A 21,941-nucleotide genomic window follows, 5' to 3' on the forward strand; every position below is an offset into this window, starting at 1 on the left:
ACTAAAATGTTCACACCTAGTGCTGGGTGGCAAAAACTTTGCAAAGATTAACTGCCTGAAGTCTACAACCTACAGACATTATAACATGCTGGGATACTCCCTGGGGATGCTGTGCTAAGCTGGTAATGCAGCAAATTAAATGTCACATTTATTTTTGTTGCTATTTTTCTGCAGGCTTTTTTTCAGAGTTCAGGTTGGGTGATTGACTTGGCCATATATATATATATTTTTTTCATTCATTCATTCATTCATTCATTCATTCATCTATAACCGCTTATCCAGTTCAGGGTCACGGTGGGTATATATAGGGTCACGGTATATATATATATATATATATATATATATATATATATATATATATATATATATATATATATATATCAGTGGCGGATGCTGCTCTTTAAAGGAGGGGAAGCTCAATTTCGGCCTACATCATAAAATGTGTCGGTTTATTTATACGTAAATTCTACCCTCTGTTCCTTCTTAAGAAAATGATCTGTGACCCTGTTGTACCAACAAGGCGTCTTTTCCAGGGACTTGACTAGTGTCCTCTCAATGAGATAGGCTGCTTAAACAGCCTTGGCCCATGTGAAGTGTGCCCGCCTGTGCTCCCACAGATCTTTACACCAAAGAATCGTTGATTCGCTCATTTCACTGTCAATCAAAAAGGGATTCAGCCTCAGACAGATCATCCAATCATCATGCAGAAGCTGAGTGTCCGGGCCAGCCGAGGCCAGCCCACTGCCCCATAGACCCACAGAGATGCTGAGCGTCCGATGGGCGGGACAAAGCCCAGCATTTATCCAATGACTCGTCTCGTTTCTCTGCACTTCGATGCCTCACTATTGAACTCTGTGGACGCTCAGCGTCCTCACTGTTTAAAGCACTGTGAATCTGCATGAATGATTGAGAGGAAAGCTGCGTTTTTACCAGTGATAAGAAGCTGATTCTGAAAAAAAGTTGAGCGCGTTGTTGTGCATATTTATTCAATGACATGTACACACAACAGTATATATTTGATCACTTATTTTTTTATATTTTAGGGGAAGCTGAGCTTCCCTTGCAGTCTTAGAGCAATCGTCACTGATATATATATATATATATATATATATATATATATATATATATATATATATATATATATATATATATATATATATATATATATATACACACACACAGTGGAACCTCTACTAACGATCACCTATGCTAACGAACTTTCCAAAATACGAACTGGGCATTTGAATATTTTTTGCCTCCACCAACGAACCATGACTCTAGAAATGAACCCGCCGAGCCGGCGGCTAGAAATGGCCACTGACGCCAATAGGCGAGTCTCCCAGCGCGCCCAGACTTGAGTGAGCTTTTAAGATTAGCAAATTGTAGTTATAGCAATTTAGCATTAGTGTAATTCGTGCCAAGTTAAGCCGTATCTACGCATTGTCTCCCCACATTCACCCGCCTACTCTCCGTTATTCCACCCACCCCCCACCTCCCGTCTTACAGCCAGTGCCTGTGTTACTCCACCAGCCAGTCGTCACGTCTTCAAGGTGTAACCACTTAAAACTTTATTATTTCTTTTTATTACTGTTACCACTGTATTTCTCTTTTATTTGTAGTAATGCTACATGTATTCTTTTTACTAATTTGAGAGTGTTGTAAACATATATCAGTGCAAAAAGGGTGACTTTCGGGGTGGGCTGGAACTCATTAATTGCTTTTCCATTATTTTAAATGGGGAAAATTGACTCGAGAAACGAACTTTTCCATTTATGAACCGGGTCACGGAACGGATCAAGTTACTAGGTAGAGGTCCCACTATATATTCAAATTACATTATGCAGAATATATGCTTTTTAAAAATGATAAAATTATCTTTGTAAGGTTGCTGTTAACCTCAGTATGTTACAGTATGGTTCTGGAGTAGCGATATAAACTAAGATGCTGAAGTGTCTGAATGGCAGGGCAACAGACCATTGTATAGAAGATTGACTGATGTGTGATGAACAGGTTGTTCAAAGAGTGCATGGCAACTGACAAGAGATAAATTATTAGAGCTATCTGAATGTCCAAAATAGCAGTCAAAGTAGTCACAGAGGTGCATAGTGTTGAGGTGAGAGCATCATGATTCAACATTCACAGCAGACTCATTGAAGAGAAATACTAAATCTTCCCTAAAAAACACAAACCCCTCATCAGCATCAAACATTTATGAAGCATGAAATGCAGTATGATCGCAGCCTCTGGAACTGTCTTTAGTGCTGATAGAAATGATGAGGACAGCAGGAGTACCAAAGTATGTGTACAGAAACATTGTGTCCTAATATGTCTCCAAAATTCACTATATAGTAGTTGATAATGGGAGAAGGCAACAATTGAAAACATTTTGTGCACTTGACAATGAGTTCTTCAGAAATATAAAGGGGAAAGTTTTTAACGGGCCAAGTCAGTCTCTTGATTTTAATCATACTGGGCATGTTTTTCATGTGCTGAAAAGGAAACAGAATCCTCCAAAACAAGCAGCAGCTGAAAGGGACCTCCATTAAGGCTTGGCAGAATATCTCAAAGAAAAATGTCTAGAGCCTTGTGAGGTCAAATATTTGCAGACGGCACATTTATCTTTTATATGTATCTTTCAAAAGTCATGTTACATGAAAATGGGATTTAAACACAAACTTGTGTTGCGTTTGTGATAATCATCTGCTGAATATTCAGTTGTACTAGTATTCTTACTACACCAAAAAGCCGTGCATTTAACATGACTCTATTTTATACACTCATTGTTCTAATTTTCAGATTCACGTTCCACATTCATGGATTTTTTTTTTGCAGTTCTAGAACAACATAATGTTGTCCATCTGTTGTTCTGCATACTGTTAGCCCCACTTTTTCCCAGTTTTTCAATGGTCAGAAACACACAGGACCACCACAGAACAATTGTGATTTGGGTGGTGGCTCATTCTCAGCATTGCAATGACACTGACGAGGTGGTGTTTTGTTAGTGAGTGTTGTCCTGGTACGACTGGAAACAGTACCGCTGTTGGAGTTTTTAAACATTATGTCCACTGTTTTAGATACATATTTCAGCAGATACAGTGAGGTGTTTAAAAACTCCCGCAGCTCTCCTGTCCCTGATCCATTCATAAAAGAGCAAAATACATATCATTGTCACTGAAGTGCTGAGAATGATTACAGTTTGCTTTTGTTCTCTCTGGTTGTTTACATTAAGAAACTCTACATCTATTAAGGTGGAACGGTGTGTTTGAGGGAAAAATGTACATGGCTGTAGGTTTTTATTCACTGTTTGAATTACCACAGAAATTCATTTGTAAGTCAAGTTTTCAGTCCTGAGTTTGGAGACATTTCCACCAATTATATTTTTAGAATATATATAAATAATAATAATAATAATAATAATAATAATAATATATACACACACACTACATTTATACTAAAGATAATTAATGAATACAACAAGAACATGTAATGTCTTGTGCACAAAGCAGTCTTTTCACAAAACCTCTTTGTGAAGTGGTTGCTAAACATGAGTAAGTATGTGTAAGAGAGTGAGTTTCAAGCCAGTTTTATGAGGTGCATCTAATAAGAGGTATTCAGAGTTGAAACTTGTAAAAAGCAAGAAAATGAGTACGATTTTTAAGAAGACAATTACATGAAATGAGAAAATGTGTAAGTTACTCTCATTAAAATAGCTATTACTCACTTATGAGTGAATCCATCGGAGTTGCTGGTGAGGTTGAGCTGCATGATGGTCTGAAACTCTGTCTCGTTGCAGCAGTACTTAAAGGCTGTGTTGTTATGGTGACAGCAGAACATGTAGGTCTTGTTGTCAGAGAGACGTGGGCAGTGAAAGCCAAAGTGATAGCGCCCCTTGTGGTCGGAGTAAGGTTCACAGACCCTGAAGTGGGCTGAAAGAGCTGTCCAAAGAAAAACATGAACAGAGCTGATGTGAGACATGATAACAAGAGAACATACTTTACATATTTAAATACAAATATGGTAAAATGACACAAAGCCCTGGAATACTAAATCCATGATTTATTTTTAAAAAGTTTATTGTCGGTCAATATACATGTAACATATAAACTTTTTTTCAAAAATTGCCAATGAATCTCACCTTATTTCCTCTACTAGTCATATCTGACTGATGCCTCTTTGCAGTAATGGAGCAAACATCTGATAATTGTGAGCAGTTCTAGTATGAAGTGTTTTTGGGCGGGAATGCATAGTTTGATGAATAGCTAGTTGCAATTGTCATAAGTGACATAATTTTGAATGAGGCCCTGGTTCTCAGTTTAGGTTTTTTTTTTTTTTTTACAAAAATAAAAAACACTCCTCACTATTAAACCACTACTCAATAGACATTTAATTACATAATATTTTACAAACAACAAATCTTCTGTTCAGATCTAGATACCTGAAAATGAGACAAATAATAAATCAGTTTGCTGTTATATTCTGTGAACTTGATTCACTTAAATAATTAATTCTTATGTCATGTGTACAGAGCTTTCACGTGTGATTTAGAATGCCAAAATTGCAACAGTTGAAATGTTAGATTTTTTTATGTACTTTCTAAATACTGAAAAAAAAAACTACTTGCAAATCAATGCCAATGAAAATTCTACTTTTTAGCTTTGAAGCATCAGTCTTTCTGAGGAAATAATTACTTTTATTTCATTTAGTCTAGGGGGAAAAAGAGTTGAGAGGCACTCAAGCAGAGAATTCCCAAAAATTCTGAATATGACCTTAAATGTCATGACTAGAACGTTATATCCTTCCCTCATCCACAGCCTGCAGCCGAGGGCTCCTTACTTTCCAAAGCAAACCCCCACGAATTAGTCCTGGCATTGGTAACTGCACACAATTGACATAGACTGATGATCTGTGAAAGGTTCTAATATTTGATCAAATAAAAGGGCAGACCACTACCTTGGCCATTCCTTATTCTCTGATTTACATAAAACACATAAAAATTGAAAGTCCCCACTTGCTCATTGGGCCCTGACTGTTGAGTTCATCTACTAGCTCAGCTGCTCACCTCCAAACTCATATCCTGCTTTCTGGAGCAACAGCAGAGGCATGCCATCATTTGCATATAGATGAAAGCTGCTGGGGTCTGAAGGACAGATAAATGGGATGGACAGAAGAACTGAGAGGTTTTAACTTGGGTCCACTCTCAGTCCAGGGCACCTCACTGCTGGTCTAGTGCATATAGAATTGTGGTTTAGACTGAGAATGCTAGCAATATGTTTTTCCAGTATCCAGTTTGTCTGTTTCACCTTGAGGTCCACTTGTGTTTGTTTATAATAACTGACTGTAGCCCATCTGTTACTGCACAGTACATCAGCCCACACTCTGTGCTTGAATTAATATTATTTGGATGGTGAATCGTGATCAGTACAGCAGTCATATTGACACAATCTGACGCAAGTGTATGTTCAAGCCTCTTTACATTTTGGATTAACATATGATTTTGGTGATGGATCAAAGTTTGAATTCCACTTGATCATATAAAAGACCATATGTAAACACTCCCAGAATGTCACAGATTATTTTGCTCATGTTCTAAAGCTAGAACAGTGGTGTAAATCCAGCTTTCTTTCAATCAATGTTGGAAAAACCAAGGGGCTTAATTTACATAACACACATTGTCTCCCACCACTGATGCTGTGTTACCATGTTGACAGTGTATGTAAGAAAGTCAGTCAGAGATCTAATGAAGAAACTGAAGGAGTTTGGGGTTGACAATAAAATCATGGAAAAGGTGTATGTCAGCCTGATAGAGAGTATACTGGTGTTTAATATCTCTGCTTGGTATGGACATTTGACACTAAGTGAATGTAAACTGGCTAGAATGATAAAAGCGGCAAGGAAAATAATTAGCCAGCAACAAAGGTCACTAGATAATCTTTATATAACATAGCATTACTTAGGAAAGCTACAGCAATAATTACTGACCCGATGCATTTTCTTCATGCTGCGTTTGAGCTACTTCCTTCAGGCCAATGTTATAGGATGCCTCTGATCAGTAAAAAGGTGCATATAGGAGCTTTTTTCCTAACACTATCAAATATGTTAACAAATCACACTAATTTTGTTCTTCTTCTTCTTCTTCTTGTCTGTGTTATGCTGTACTGTTGTGAAACCAAACAAAAAGGTCTGCTTTGGCAGGACAATAAAAGTTTATTCTATTCTGTTCTATTCTATTCTATTCTATAGATTACAATTCAAATTCTCAAAACACATAAGGAGATGGTCAGACGTCTTGATCACATTTGGAAATCAATATTCAGTATCCACATACAACAAGATAATGCTTATTTTAATCAAAATCATTGGCCTCAATTTCCCATTAATTCAGATCATTTGTATGTGAACCACAGGCATTAAGTATTTACATTTGCATTCATTACATTGGTGTTTATTTCAGTTTTTAGGAACCTAGCCTAAAATCATTTGCTTCTAATGAGAACTGAAACAAATAGAGCAGACAAGCCTGACAAAGTATATCGAATGAGATATAAATATATATATATATATATATATATATATATATATATATATATATATATATATATATATATATATATATATATATATTCAGTTAATTCAGAGACTGTATTATGTGTGCATGTACAATCATGGCCAAAAGTGTTGGCACCCTTGAAATTATTCCAGATATTACACATGCTTATTTCCTTTCTGTGTATTGGAACAACAAAAAACAGAAAAAGTGCCAAAATTGATATAATTAGATGCAAAACACCAAAAAAGGGCCTGATAAAATTATTACCACCCTTAATATTTGATTGCACACCCTTTGGAAAAAATAACAGAAATCATTTGGTTCCTATAACAATCAATGAGCTTCTTATACAACTCAACTGGAATTTTGAACTACTCTTCTTTTGCGAACTGCTCCAGGTCCCAGGTCTCACTTATTTGAAATGTGACTTTTCCCAACAGCAATTTAAAGACCTCTCCACAGGTGTTTAATGGGATTCTGAACTCATTGCTGGCCACTTTAGAACACACCAGTGCTTTGTTTCCAGTGCTATTTGATGTATGTTTGTGGTAATTTTCCTGCTAGAAGACCCATGACCTAGGACACCAACCTATCTTTCTGACACTGGGCCCTACATTGTGACCCAAAATCCTTTGGTAATCTTCAGACTTCATGATGCCTTTCACACAGTCAAGGGACCAAATGCCAGAGGCAGCAAGACAACCCCAAAACATCTTTGAAACTCCACGATATTTGACTATAAGTACTGTGTTCTTTTCTTTGTAGGCCTCATTTGATTTTTGGTAAACAGTAGAATGAGTAGAATAGTAGAGTGCTTGACCAAAAGGCTCTATCTACCCCAGAAGGATTTTGGCTTACTCATGTACATGTTGCCAAATTGCTGTCTAGTAATTTTATGTCTGTGTCAGCAGTGGGGTCCTCCTGGGTCTCCTGCCATAGCGTTTCATTTCATTCAACTGTCAACGGATAGTTCTCGCTGACACTGATGCCCCCTAAGGCTGCAGGACAGCTTGAATTTCTTTGGAACTTGACTGGGGCTACTTATCCACCATCCGGACTATCCTTGCAAACTTTCATCAGTTTTTCTCTTGGGTTGTAAAACTTCTTGATTATGTTGTACAAAGGACAAAAGAACAAAGGAACAAGATCTATGGAGATGGGCTTGTAACCATGAGATTGTTTATTGTACCATGAGATTGTTTGAAGTCAGACAGTTCTCTTCTCCTCTTTCTTAGTGCTTAGTGTGGCATGTACAGAAACACAATGCAACGTCAACTTCTCTCCTTTTTATCTGATTTCAGGTGTGATTTTTATATTACCTACACTTGTTACTTCCCACAGGTTAGTTTAAACGAGCATCACATGCTTAAAACAAAGTTATTTACTCCCAATTTTGAAAAGGTGGCAATAATTATGTCCAACATTTTTAGAGTTTTGTGTGAAATTGTATCAATTTTTATCAATTTAAACTTCAAATACAAATAAATTGCATAGTTCTTTTTTTCTCCCCTTCTTTTAACCTCTGTGTTTCCAGATTTAAAACAGATAAGCAGATAAGGTTTTAGCAAATCAAGATCACATTTTCAATTCTGCATGAGATAACTGTACACCACTGAAAATGGTGTAGAAACAGGTCAAGATTTTGACTGTTTATAATGCAATAGAAATTGGGAGTGTGTGATTTAATTCATTTGTACATTATGACTCACTCATTTGTAACTGAAACTAAACAAACAAAAAAGACAAGAAAATTATATTCAAATGGATGGACAGAGAATTTCATCAGCTAAAACTCACTTAAAATATTATTATTTTGGTGGGCTTTACACTTGACTGGTCATTTGAAAATATCAGCAATCTGTTAGGGCCTGCCCTAAAAAACTGCATAAAAAGTTCAACAAAAACCTGCTCTACCCCTACATCACTGGTCATGTCCCGACCACAGGACCTACATACTAGTGACTTGAACTATTCCCAAACCAACAGTACCACAAAGATGTTATAAACTAGCAATGCCGGTAGGCCTAAAACAAACCTGTCATCATAAGACAATGTACTTACTGTTGTGTCTGGTTTCGCATTATACAGTACACAGTCAAAACAACAAGAGTTCAGTTTCCGTATATACCACATATTTCACACATACAGAACAATCTTTAGCAAAACAAACAGAGGCAAGTTCAAAGAGCTTTGAGCTCCTATCTCTTGAATCTCATACATGATACTGCTTTTGCACTCTTGTGCCATGTATTTCAGTGCCTCTGAAATTGAGATATAGTTGCATCATTTCTTTGTAAATTGGGACTGGTTACATGCCTCTACATGTCACTAAAAATTTACTTAAAATTAATTTTATAGCATAACTGGTAGAATGTAGACTTCTATTTATGATTTTCCTTTTTCCATGTACATATACAGAATGATGCTGAAAGAGTTTAGCAGCTTTGGCCCAATTTTTACTTCTCATGACATATTTTGTCATTAGTACAATGAAAAACACTGAATGGTTATCAATATAAAACCTTTTTTTTCTTTGTTATAATGGTGGACAGAGCATGCCGCAATTATTACTTTGTCATTATATAGAATTAAATTATTTACCCATGCAAATTAAAATGAAAAGAGTAAAGGTCCATAATGGTCCATAAAACTATCCAATATTCAGTAAAATGTATGTGTGATTAAGAAATCAATAAATGACAAAACAGGAAATAATATGATGCTTACCACATCTGACCCCTTTGCTGATGACCAAAAATCCCAATTACCTGTGTGCATGGGCATATAGATGGAGTGTTAATGGTTGTAATAAATCAGGGCTGATCAAGAGGAGCGCCAACGAGCCCTCCAGGAACACCTCTGACCTCATAAAGAGACTTGAATAGCAAGGGAAGTTATTTGGCAGAGCACCGACTGTGTATCCATCAACCAAACAGGCAAGCCATAATGAGAGGCACTCATATTTTTTGGGGAGGGAAGAAGAGAACAAAAGGAAAAAGTCAGGCATATGAAATGAAAACCACCTGTCAATTCCAGGTTTTTTTTTTCCTTCTTTAGTTTTTTCTTAGCAATTCTGTAAGAGCAAATTATTGGGTTTTTTGATTTTTTATTTCTGCACTATTAACACCCTGTAGGCTTTCTGGGATAATTAGCTTCACCAGCATTTCTATTCACAACTAGTGCCAAAAAATGAATGCTAAATCAGAGGGAACAGAGTACAGAGACACCTGCATGACAGCAAGCAGGAATACCTCTCTCTTTCTCTCTCTCTCTCTCTTTTGCCATGGCAACCACTCTAATGTGTATGTTCATTCATACTGGGAGTATACTGGGAGCTGGCTAGCAGCACAGCCAGGCCACATGCTGAACTGATTTAGGAGGTAACCCCCCACCCGCAACCCCAAAAAACCTCCTTCGGCTATTTAAAACTAAAGTTGGCCGGCCTACAGAAGCATGTCCTCCTTCCTGAACTACCAGTGCACCTTGTTACTGCAGCACAAAAGGTGCTAAAGAGAGATGTGACATGACCAGAGATGCAAACTGGCCCAGTTGAAGATATTTCATCAGCCTTTACAGAGTAAGAGCATCATCAGAAGAGAAGAAACCACAAACACTGGATGAACAGACCTGGAAGATTTGTAGGTATGAAGCAAAACATATTTTTTTTGGGTAATGCCTAATATTTGTGAAAGCCTGATTGTTACAGACAACTGGTAGTGTTTCATTAAACGTTTGATTGGCTATGTGGATTCATAAAGGCTAAAAGTCATCTTCCCATGAGGGTTTTGGCAGACACTGAGCCCAAGTGTGTGTTTTCTGGCAAGACGCTTCAGGAGCACAGATCAAGCTGCTTATGATTCTTATAATAATGGAAGATTGTGTTTTCTGCTCATAATAATTGGCTGAGTGATTCTGAGAGAGATTTTCTTTTAAAAGACATTAAATAACCACAGATGTTTAAAAGTAGACTTTGTCCTCACATGGCTTGTAGTAATTGTGTCCATCTATGGTACAGTTACATTGTTTGTTTTGGGAAATAACTCAAATGTAAAGCAAAGGAAATTACCGCCATGACACTGCTGTGCATTTGCTACACTTTATATCCAGAAGTATTTTGACAGCTCTTCTACAAAGGGAATTCAGTTGTTTTAATGTGGACTAATTGCTTACATGTGTCAAATTCTGCACAAAACTTGTATACCATTGTTTCCAATGAGTAACATGTATGTCCATTTTTTGAGGATTTTAAGTTAACCATATTTGAACACATCGGCTGTCCTTCACACTATGTAACAATTTCACAATGAATGGACAAATAGATATGCTCCAAAAATTCTTGGAATAAAAACTTTTTTCACCAAGTTTCATTGAAAGTTAAGAAGGTTTTATAACTTCTTCTGTAAAGTTACTATATTTGAGATACATGTTTTTCACTGGACAGTGACAATATATTGTTTAGCTCAGAAGTAAAATAAGTTATCAGACACTTCCAATAGCAAACATTCGGTCACTGTTGCACTTTCTATATATGTATTACAAATGATTATTAATGGCATCTAAGGTATTTAAAACCTAATTAATAAAAAATGTATTAAACAGATTTTAAACCATTTTAAACCTTTATAAATATAGTCTTATTTTTAAATGGTACCTAATTATCCAACATTAGTACCAGAACTTTAAAAAAATGTATAGCTGCTGAATACAGTCAAAGCTGTATATAATGTAAAAACTAAATGGCATTAATATAAAAACTGCCCTAATAATCCTCCTAAATTTGGAAGTAATTCTTTATGAGCAGGACATTTTATTTTAAGAGAATAATCGCCAAACTTGTGTCATGAAACCGGGTGCTATATATTTTTCTGTCACTGAGTACCATTCACATTAGTTATACCTCTTCAACGGCCCTTCTTGAATACTCTCTCTCAGTGTTTCCCTTTTACCAGCTGTCAGCTGAGCACTTTCTGCTTGACAGTCACCTCTCTCCAACAGTTACACACCTCTGTGCACCCACCATATGAGAGGATTTTTATTCATCTCACACTCTCCTAGAGGGGCTTTCCCTTCCATTACATGCAACTACTGATTTTATAGCAGCACTGCAGAACATAAGAACACCTGTATTTTAGTCCTATATGTCTTTCTTGATCACAACACTTTATTTTTATTATCCACTACAGTTGCTTTACAGATGCCCATCTTATGTTTATTTACCTCCAATTAAATATGCATTAAAATTCAACTTTCCCAATATTAACACTGACTTTATCCTTGACCTCGACCCAATAGTTAAATGGTAATCGTGGTTCTAAATTTAAGACTAACCATAATCAACTGGGCTTTTCCAAATAGTATATAAAGAGTTGTACTAGAGGTCTTTTAATACCGAGCTATATATTCGGGTTCTGGAAAAGTTAGGATGATTCTAAGGGCCTGGCACTGACAGGGGGCCCTTTGAGGGCTATTAACATTATTATAGTAGTATTGCCTTGTGCAAAATAAGCCAATTAAACATGGTTGTGATTTGCTATAACATTTTTCTCAAATTATTTATCATATTGTCATTTCACCCCTTTCTCTTTTTACTGAATGGTACAGTCTGATTCTACGCAGGTACACACTTGAGCTGTCACTAAGCAGGACTGATGGTGGTGGTGAGGTGAAATATGAAGTCCAGTTATCAAAATTTGATACTTAGATTTTATTTTATTAATTATATATATATATATATATATAAAATTGCCACAGGACATCAGAAGAATGTAATGTAAAGGTCTGCACAGAACTAGCTGAACATTTGCAACTGGGAGCAAAATTGTACTCTTTCATGGGCCCAAGACTTCTAGCAGCACCCCTGGCTGTATGGCTGTATGAATATTTTTACAACAATAATGAATGCAAACCAGGGTTAATGCAGTTTTTCCAAAGTCAGGAAAATACAACATTAATATTCAAGCATCTTCAAGGATTTCAAGCACCTGTACGAACCCTGGCAAACACTTTTATAATTTTACACTAAATGTAATTTTTCTGATCCAGTTTCTGTGAACTTTCACCATTGACAAAAATTCACTCTCTGGCTCTAGCACAGCAACAATATGCTGATTGTTTTAATATACAAGTATGTCTGCTCCCAGTAATTTCTGATAGAAATATAAAATGTTATTGCAAATGGTGTGCATAGGTTTGATATGAAATTGAATCACGTCTGGATTTTTCATGGTTTTGTGTCATTATTTTTCAATGCTTGTTTGGTGTATAATGCCTGACACAACTGTGCACTATTCTGAAAAACCTATAGTAAATCTGTCCACTCTGTGACCATTTTGGTAAGATCTTGGTAAACATTTGCATAAATAGTTTGGCTTAAACAACAAAGACATTGTAAACACCTTCTGGCTATTGCACATGCGCACATCTTTGAAATGACAGATGGCTGTTCTAGCTTAGGGCTTAACTAGTGAGCTGATAGTCTGTTGTTATTAGATGTTAGGACATTTCACATAAACAGACATCATGTGTAGCATTAAAATTCAATTTTATTTTCTAACCAATTGCCAGCCTCCTCTTCTGTAATGTTAAGTATATAACTGAGTATGATATTTTTATTGTAAGGTTTTCTGTTGTGTACTAGATCCTGAGCTCACCTGCAGTGGACAGTAGTAGGAAGGTGATGGCCAGGGTGTTGAAGGACCAATGGCCGCGCATGGTCATCTCTCTGTCTTCATGAAGAAAAGGTGGGTGTGGGAGTTTGGGATGCGTCTCAACTCAATGGCTGCACATAGCTTGCATTCTTATGTCTACACTCCTCATGTTGCACACTGTCAAAAGAAGCAAGTGCACAGATTTGAGTACAGGTAATGGCTTTCTGCCCAAATGTAGGCATCTCAACACTAGTGACTCATGGAATATATCAGTTTATGATTAATCTATCACTCATCTGAAAGTGTACAATGTGAAATGTTCCATATAATTCACCAGAAATGCCATGATAGTTCTCAGGGAAGTGCATAACATTCCCTTCTGATTTCTGTTCAATGGCTGCTTTTGTTTTCACATAAGTACAGTTTAAAAAATACATTCTCATATAATTTAAATTTATTTACACAAGGTAAATTGTATTTAGGTCTTTGTATTTACATCACCTTCACAATACCCAGACCTCTTCTGACATTTTTAATGTACTGAATATCTACTAAATATGCTGACTGTCTTTTGAAACAGTCACAAGATTTGAATATTAATATGAAAGGTTTATATCAGAAATGTGTGACATAATAGCAAAACTCATAAACATAACTGCAACTTATTATTTGCATGTTTATTATTTGCATATTACATGCCCAAAGTTATTAGACATATGCTCATCAACAATTTCTTTTAAAATCAAGGGTATTAAAAACACTTTGTCCCAAAAAAGTTTCAGTGACTGCCTCTAACCTTTTGTGAAGGCTGTAGTTGTTGGAACACTGCTGTGAGGATTTGATTGCATTCAGACACCAGGACATTGGATGGATTCTAAATCACAGATACCAAATGATCACAAAAATTAAGCTCTGTCACGTCATATCCACAGCAGTTCCACTGCTCCACAGGCCCATTGCTGGAGCCTTTATAACTCTCTTGCCATTGAGCATGATGAGGTCATTTTCATAACCCATTTTAATGGCAATGTTTTATTGACTATGGAGATTTCACATCTGTTTGTCAGCAAGGGATGTACTTTAAAGTAGCTGAAATCACCCATTGGAAAGGCTTCTGAATATTTCTGGACATTAGTGTAGTATAAAAAATTTCCCAAAACCTGTTTAGAGTTAGATGATAAATGCAGTCTTTTGTTTGGTATGGTCTACTTTAATTTTAGGCTATATTTTTTGTGATTTGAATCCTTCTTGAGCATTGAGCTAGAAAGAGTGAAGGTACTAATGGTTTCTGTGAGTTTAGTACAGGATAACAGAGCAACAGCAGAGTGGGCACAATGCAACACCTCAGAATTCTTATGTCATCCATGTTTCAACACACACACATACACACACAAACACAGTAAAAGAATAAAAAAGCAAGACAGATCAGACAGAGACGGGGGGGTTTGATTTGTGAATCTCTCTTCTGACATATATGCTACTAAGAGGCCATTTCCACCCCTTCACTTCAAAGCAAACATTGAGGACCATCATAAAAACCAGTACCCATTACTCTGGAGGCTTTGTTGCCACGTTTTTATATCATAACTGTGCAAATGCAACCACACTGAGGAAACAGATGGCACTAGTGATACAGAGTCAGACAGGAGACATTGAGACAGTGAGATATCTTTCATCCCCACTGAAGCTGAACCTTTCTAATAGTAACCGTGGTTATGCTGAAGCTCATTAGGAGCTGATAGTCCATGTCTTCCCATATATGTGAAGCACATGTGCTGAGATAGGAAACATCATGGTGAGATCAGCTCATACATGTTCCAAGATGACTATGATGGATTCTATATGAGACCTCTGTAATGCATAATAAATGCTGTATGCTCTGAATGAGTTTCCCTGTGCACCAGATCGAAGAATAGCAAAAGAGGGAGACAACACTATGATGCAATAGATTTAATGAGTGCTATCCTCACTACAGCACACTCAAAGCTTTTCATGTTCTCCTCCATTCCATCGTTCCCTCGTCATGTAGCCAATACCCCCTTACAGCCGACTGTCTCGCTCTCTCTGTTTACACAGCAGTGTCAGCGTGTCTGTGTTTGGTTTACAGCTTTGCTAACGACCCCTTCATTTTAAGCCTAAAGTCAGTCATAACGTATCACTACGCCAAGCCACGCCCCCTCTTTTTCCCATTAGGGCTCTCAAAGAACATTTGCTGGCAGTGATAAACACCAAGAACACACTAAAACCCTCACCAACTCCAACTTACTCCCACACATGCCACTTATCTCAAATTGCACATGTGCTAGTAGGAAGCAACAGAAACTACTGAACGTTTGAGATTGCCCGTAATGATTTAAATGTGCATTTTTACACCAGTCTAGACAGTCAAAGTTTGGTGCATCTTTATGCTTGTATGGTAGTTACAATGCTCATGTAGCTATACTAACTATAATATTGAACTACAGAACTATACTTCTATGCTAAGTGATAGAAACCTACAGACCAAAACTCAGCGCCTCCCAAACCTGTTTCAGATAATTTCTGCTGGTTTCTGATACTGTATGTCAAAGTAATATGATGTATAACAAAATTAAAACTAGCCCATGCAATTTTAGATTATATTTACAAAGGTTAGATAATTTAACTTTTCTATAAGCAAATTAGTGAAATTATTAAATCCTTCCACCAAATTATAGTTCTTCAACAAGTAGCTTGTTGCTATTTCACAGTAACGAACTCTACTGACCTGCACATACCGCCCAGACTGTATCAGCCTCAGCTCATCACTACAGTATCACTAACCTGCTGTGTAAGCTACCCAGACCCCTAATCAACACTTAGGACGGTTACAGCAGCTGAAATTCTGATGGGCTTTCTCTCCACTGGTATCTGTTTTCTGTCTTCGTTTTTCTAGTTTTGTGTTCTTAACCTGGATTTGTCAATTAATTAAACTCTTTTTGCCAGCCACTTCTCTCAGTCTCCATTTATTTCAAGTTAAACTTAAGAGTTGAATGTGTTTACAACCGTGAAAGAGTATAATTGGTATGTATGAATAATACAGTTTTTATCTGTATTAGTATTCCCTAGCAGGTAGTGTTGCAGTCACACAGCTCCAGGAACCTTAAGGTTGTGGGTTCAAGTCCTATTATGGGTGACTGTGTGTGTGTGTGTCACCCAGTGAAGGACTGGTGCCCCCTCCAGGGTGTGTTCCTGCCTTGCGCCCAGTGATTCTCACCCACCGTGACCCTGAACTGGATAAGCGGTTACAGACATTGAATGTATATATATATATATATATATATATATATATATATATATATATATATATATATATATATATATATATATATATATATAAAACTATAGAGGAGGATGTTATACATTTACAGCTTGTCTTCCATCTGTTGCTATGCCTAAACCATCAAAATCACAACACAACAGTGCAGGCATGGTGTTGTGATGGATCGTTCTCAGCAATGGTGGAACAGACACAGCATTGCTGCTGAAGTTTTTAAAAACCTCAGTGTTCTGGTGTTCTGCTGGACTGAGCATAGCCCACCAATCAAAAATACAGTGTGGGACACTGTGTAAGGGACCTAACCAATCATGCAAAGCAACAGATGAACTACAGTATGTACTCGTAAAACTGCAAGGTGAAAATTGAGTAATGTACAATAAATGGCTGATCATAATCAGGGTGTATTTCACTTTACATTATGTAGGATTTAGCTTTCTACTGTGGCTCACTCCTTTTATGTCTAGAATGTGACTGTGTGCAAGTGGCATATAACAAATCTATTTGGGACATTGCAAATTGAGCCAATCATGAGATTATTTAGGGTTGCACTATGCAGATATATGACCCATATTATTACTCTCAGAGCAAAAGCAGTGTGGTTCAGACTCATTATGATAATAAAGGCAGAAGAATTATTTTGGTGGCACTTGTTCCTGCAGCATTGGTTCTCAGTCTGCTAGTACTCCATGTAATGCCACTAAACTGGACATCTGCTGCCTGTCTCTGATGGAAACCAACCCTCTGCTTTTATATGCTAAAAAGAGAAAACACAAACAAACAGCACACAAGGCTACCCTACATGCTCCAGGCCTGTGCCACGCTGTTACCTTGGAAACACAAAGAAAGATAAAGAAAGCAAAGTATTTTATTTTTTTCTCCTCATCTCCATGTAAGTAATTACAGTCTCTTTTGTGGCTCCTATGTAAGAGAGAATGAAACACCGGACACAAATCATAGCTAAATCGGCACATCCGTATTCTCTTTTTAGGCCTCTACATGCAAAATTAGCTTTATTATTTCTTTGTGGAAGACCATGTTTGTTAAGTTAAATGGAGCCAATGTTATTGTGATTTATAAGTGTCTTGTTTTGATACAAATCAAATAGTACGAAGTGAATTGCTTTAGTGTGAAGGGTCGTAACAGGTTAGGACAATGCAAGAAATCACAGAGTTTTAATCTAATTTTATATGGTCACTGTTAGATATTTTATTCTACGTTTTAATACAAAGTACTTCCAGATACGTTTTCAGAAAATGACCATGTAAAATTATGTACATTTTTACTCATTCATGTTCTATAAAGCACATTTTATAAATCAAGAGTAACTGTACTAAGGTATCAATAAATGAACATGATGTGACACTTTTTTTAAGTGTGTATGAGCAGCCCAAACTATTCCAGATACTGGTTACAATACTTTGCAAATGTGGTGATAAAAACTTGTTATCATGATTTATTCATGCATTGTCTGTAACCACTTATCCATTTCAGGGTCATGGTGGGTCTGGAGCCTACCCGGAATCACTGGGCGCAAGACAGGAACACACCCTGGAGGGGGCGCCAGTCCTTCACAGGGCGACACACACTCACACATTCACACCTATGGACACTTTTGAGTCGTCAATCTACGTACCAACATGTGTTTTTGGACCGTGGGAGGAAACCGGGGAACGGGAGAACACACCAAACTCCTCACAGACAGTCATCCCAGAGCGAGACTCGAACCCACAACCTCCAGGTCCCTGGAGCTGTGTGACATTGATACTACCTGCTGCGCCACCATGCCGCCCTCTCATGATTTAAATAAGATTTAATGATGAATATTCTACATTAGGTGGAAGTGGTAATATTTAATCGCTGTAAAATTAAAAACACATATCTCCATTTTTTGTGCATTTTTAGTTTACTGCATCATTTTATCACAGCACACACACACTGTTTTGGCGTTTTGGAGGCACTCTTTTCATTGGGCAGTGACAATTTGACAAATTAAGTTAGAAGAACACGGAAAGCTCTTAGAGTGCTAAAAAATATTATTTTCCTAATTATTAAAAACAAGAAGCATTCATGTTTAGTGGAATCTTTTTTTTCATAATGTGGAGTCAGAGAATGAGAAAGTATTGTTGTGTGAAATACAAGGTGCATGTTCAAAATATTGAGATCAAATCACATTTTTGAACTGTTCTAATGAGTCAACAATAACAGGAGTTATTTTAATTTACAGTACTCTAGTAAAGTCAAAGACCATAGTTATTATATTTTGGTAGGTGGATTGGCTACTCATAGGTGTCCTAGGGGGTGCGTGTGTGTTTGATTGAATGTGTGAGTGTGTGTTACCCTGCAAAGGACTGTCGCCCCCTCCAGGGTGTGTTCCTGCCTTGCACCCATTGATTCCAGGTAGGCTCCAGACCCACCGCGGCTCTGAACTGGATAAGCAGTTAAAGACAATGAATGAATAAATGAATGAATGACTAAGTGCAGTTTCAATTTTCAGCATGAGGAAAAATGAAAGAAGACAGGAAATTACATGACAATCCTAACAGCAAAGTCAATTTTCCAGCATTTAGCTTCCACCCTTTGCTTCTGTACTTCTCAGGAAATTTGGTAGCAAGTTTTCAAAAAAAAAAAAAATAAATATATATATATATATATATATATATATATATATATATATATATATATATATATATATATATATATTTTAACCTATTATCAAAGTTCATTCTTAGAAGACACTTGAACGTTTCCAACTATTCCTAAATATTGTCACTATTGTTGACGTCTGGAAAAATAAGTAATTTTCTCAACAATAGCTTTTTGATAAATTCATTCTCTTTCAGATCCCTTCTCACAGCAGCAAGATGAACACCTGTAGATTTTGTCTGATCTAAAGCAAGATTGGACCTTGTTTTTCTTTTGTTTTGTTCTTTCATCTTTCAGAGACAGGAGCTTCTTGTAAGCTGCTATAGATAGGTTCAGAAAAGCTACTGGTGTTCATATTGTTTTCTCTTATTTCCGTTTAACTCTTTCTTACAAACATATATATAATTACCTCAAAAACATCTCAGAACTGCTTGTACTCAGGGCAGTTGAAACTGGTAATGAAATAAATGGAATACATATAGGCTGGTCACGCACACACGTTTTCACAACTCAATATCACACTACTGAAGATGCTGCAAGTAAAATCCTGGGCAATACTTTGGCAGTCTCTGTGATGTTATAGTTTACAGGGCTAATGTCAGAACATCAGCGCACAGAAACAAACACAGAAGCCCTAGGCATAATAGTGGCAATTTGATGTAATGCAACAAATAGACACTGTGTCTTTGATACAAAGTACTGAATAGTGTCTAATGTGCAGCAGTTTGTTAAACAGGCAGTCCTTCAGATTTTTGTTCATTTAAATTGAAAGCAGCAGTATTCCTGAGTGGGGAGGGAGAAAATTATTATAAAAATGATATCTATGTGCTGGTGTGACCATCCCTGCAAATTCTAGTATATATTAATTCTTAAAAGAGTGGTTTGGTAGGTATGTTGTGGCCATGTCACAGGACTTTCCATGCCTTGTTCGTTTTTGTGGCACATCTTTACATACTTATGTCATATATATATATATATATATATATATATATATATATATATATATATATATATATATATATAATTTTGTAGTATTATATGTTTAATGTAACTTTTTGAAAGTACTAAAACAGGCAGCTAGGCTATAGTTGTTTTGGATTTTGTTACATGTAATGTACATGCATACATACATGCTTTGAAGTAGTTTGCTAGAGTATTGTACAATCTCTTAGCTAATATGTTGCTTGCGGATGATAACAAACAGTCTAAACCATCTACTCTTATAGCCAGGGTTTAATCTGTTGCTCAATGTACATGACTTCTATTTCCATAACACTGCACCCCAAAGTAACCCTTGAAACTTGTGCAGTTATCTATGTTTGTTGGATGTAATTGCTCTATATCATGACAGTATTTATTCAAAAAATGTGAAAAGTATAAGCTGAAACACCACTGAATAGAATTTAGCATGGCAATGAATTTACATTAACGTCATTAAAAGTTACAAATCCTTTTACATTCAACTAAAAAGTTACTACTGTGGATATACATATTTGTTTTCTGTAGACAATGACAATATGTATGTGCATTTTAATAGTTTAATAATGCCATTATTTTGACAAAACATTTAATTCTCTTGCATTCTCTGAAGATATTTCCTTCACCAATTTCTGTCTGAGCTCTATGCATCAGATTAATCTGCACAGAGCGGTTTAAAAGTAGTCTTCCACATGCTCATTGTTATCATACATTCTCACCATAGAGGGCTGTTGATTTAAATGGCACTTAGTGTAAAAATATGAGGTTTAATTTATTTACCATGTAACTTTATCTATCCTTGTTGTGTAAGTTCTATACTGTCCATCCCGTGGTTCTCTGTACTGTTTGCTATTAAGACATGCATACATGAAGAATATGAACTGATATTACATTCTCTTCTTTCAGTTCAAACTTTCACACTGATACAGGAAAACACAAAATGTAGAACTTATTTGTACCACTTTTCAAACTGGCAAGATGTTCTGATCATTTATACCAAGATTCATGGTCCATTATTATTGTATTTAACTAATAACATCCTGAAAATATACACAACTGTATATTCCCTGGGCAAATTTTCATTAACACAACTATGTATATGATGCAGTGTGTGAGATATCCAGTCCCTTTAAGAATGCCCAACAATGCACAAAATCAATAAATGACAAGCATGAGTCAAATAATAAAGCCACAGGCAGAGTTCTGATCAGTGTATGGATGTGTGGTGCCAGCTACAAAATACAGCAGATGAAAAATGAGCCCATAACAGCCAAAGCCTCCACTCTTTCAAAAGTGCATCCCTGGACCCAAACAAAACGACAATGCAGCCAAAGGCCTGGAGAGTGCTGTACACATGCTGGAAAACACACTGCCTGCTTCTTCTCCCAAGGCCACACTACAGAATGTGTTTATCTATCCCCTGAGGACGTGTGTGTGTGTGTGTGTATGTCAGCCAAAGACAGAGACTGAAAGAAAGAGATGCACAAAGAGCAGAAAGGAATGCAGCAGGGAAGTTGAGAAAAAGAGAAAGGACAGGATAAAAACTAAGAGAGAGAATGCTAAGAAACACAATATGGAGAGGAGTCCAAGTAACAATGAAACTTAAAAATATAAAGATTGCATGCTTGCATTATGGGCTTGTACACATGGTAAAATATTATTACTGAAACCTTAAACTACACTGGGCTCCTGAGTTATGGAACTGTCTACATGTTTCATGGTGAGATGATGAGCTAACTGTCCACAACAAATTCAACTGCAAAATGTACACTCTATCTTGGTGTGTAGGATGGCCCTCCTTCTTTGCACATCTCTCAGCATGATTCTA

The 21,941-nt window shown here is 36.6% G+C and overlaps 1 protein-coding gene across 2 annotated transcripts in view; it reads right to left on the minus strand.

Moving 5' to 3' along the window:
- The window catches only part of shisal1a (shisa like 1a), a 47,628-nt gene that overhangs the window by 14,850 nt on the left and 10,837 nt on the right, over positions 1-21,941 (minus strand). For both annotated transcript variants that reach the window (XM_066669230.1, XM_066669231.1), the window contains exons 2-3: positions 13,198-13,371; positions 3,722-3,935 (exon numbers count right to left, since the gene is read on the minus strand). In XM_066669230.1, coding sequence (XP_066525327.1) covers positions 3,722-3,935; positions 13,198-13,264 — 281 coding nt within the window. In that variant the 5' untranslated portion in view covers positions 13,265-13,371. The remainder of the gene's footprint in view (positions 1-3,721; positions 3,936-13,197; positions 13,372-21,941) is intronic.

The sequence above is a fragment of the Hoplias malabaricus genome, chromosome 4 (assembly GCF_029633855.1).
Source record: "Hoplias malabaricus isolate fHopMal1 chromosome 4, fHopMal1.hap1, whole genome shotgun sequence".
NCBI classification, from domain to species: domain Eukaryota; kingdom Metazoa; phylum Chordata; class Actinopteri; order Characiformes; family Erythrinidae; genus Hoplias; species Hoplias malabaricus.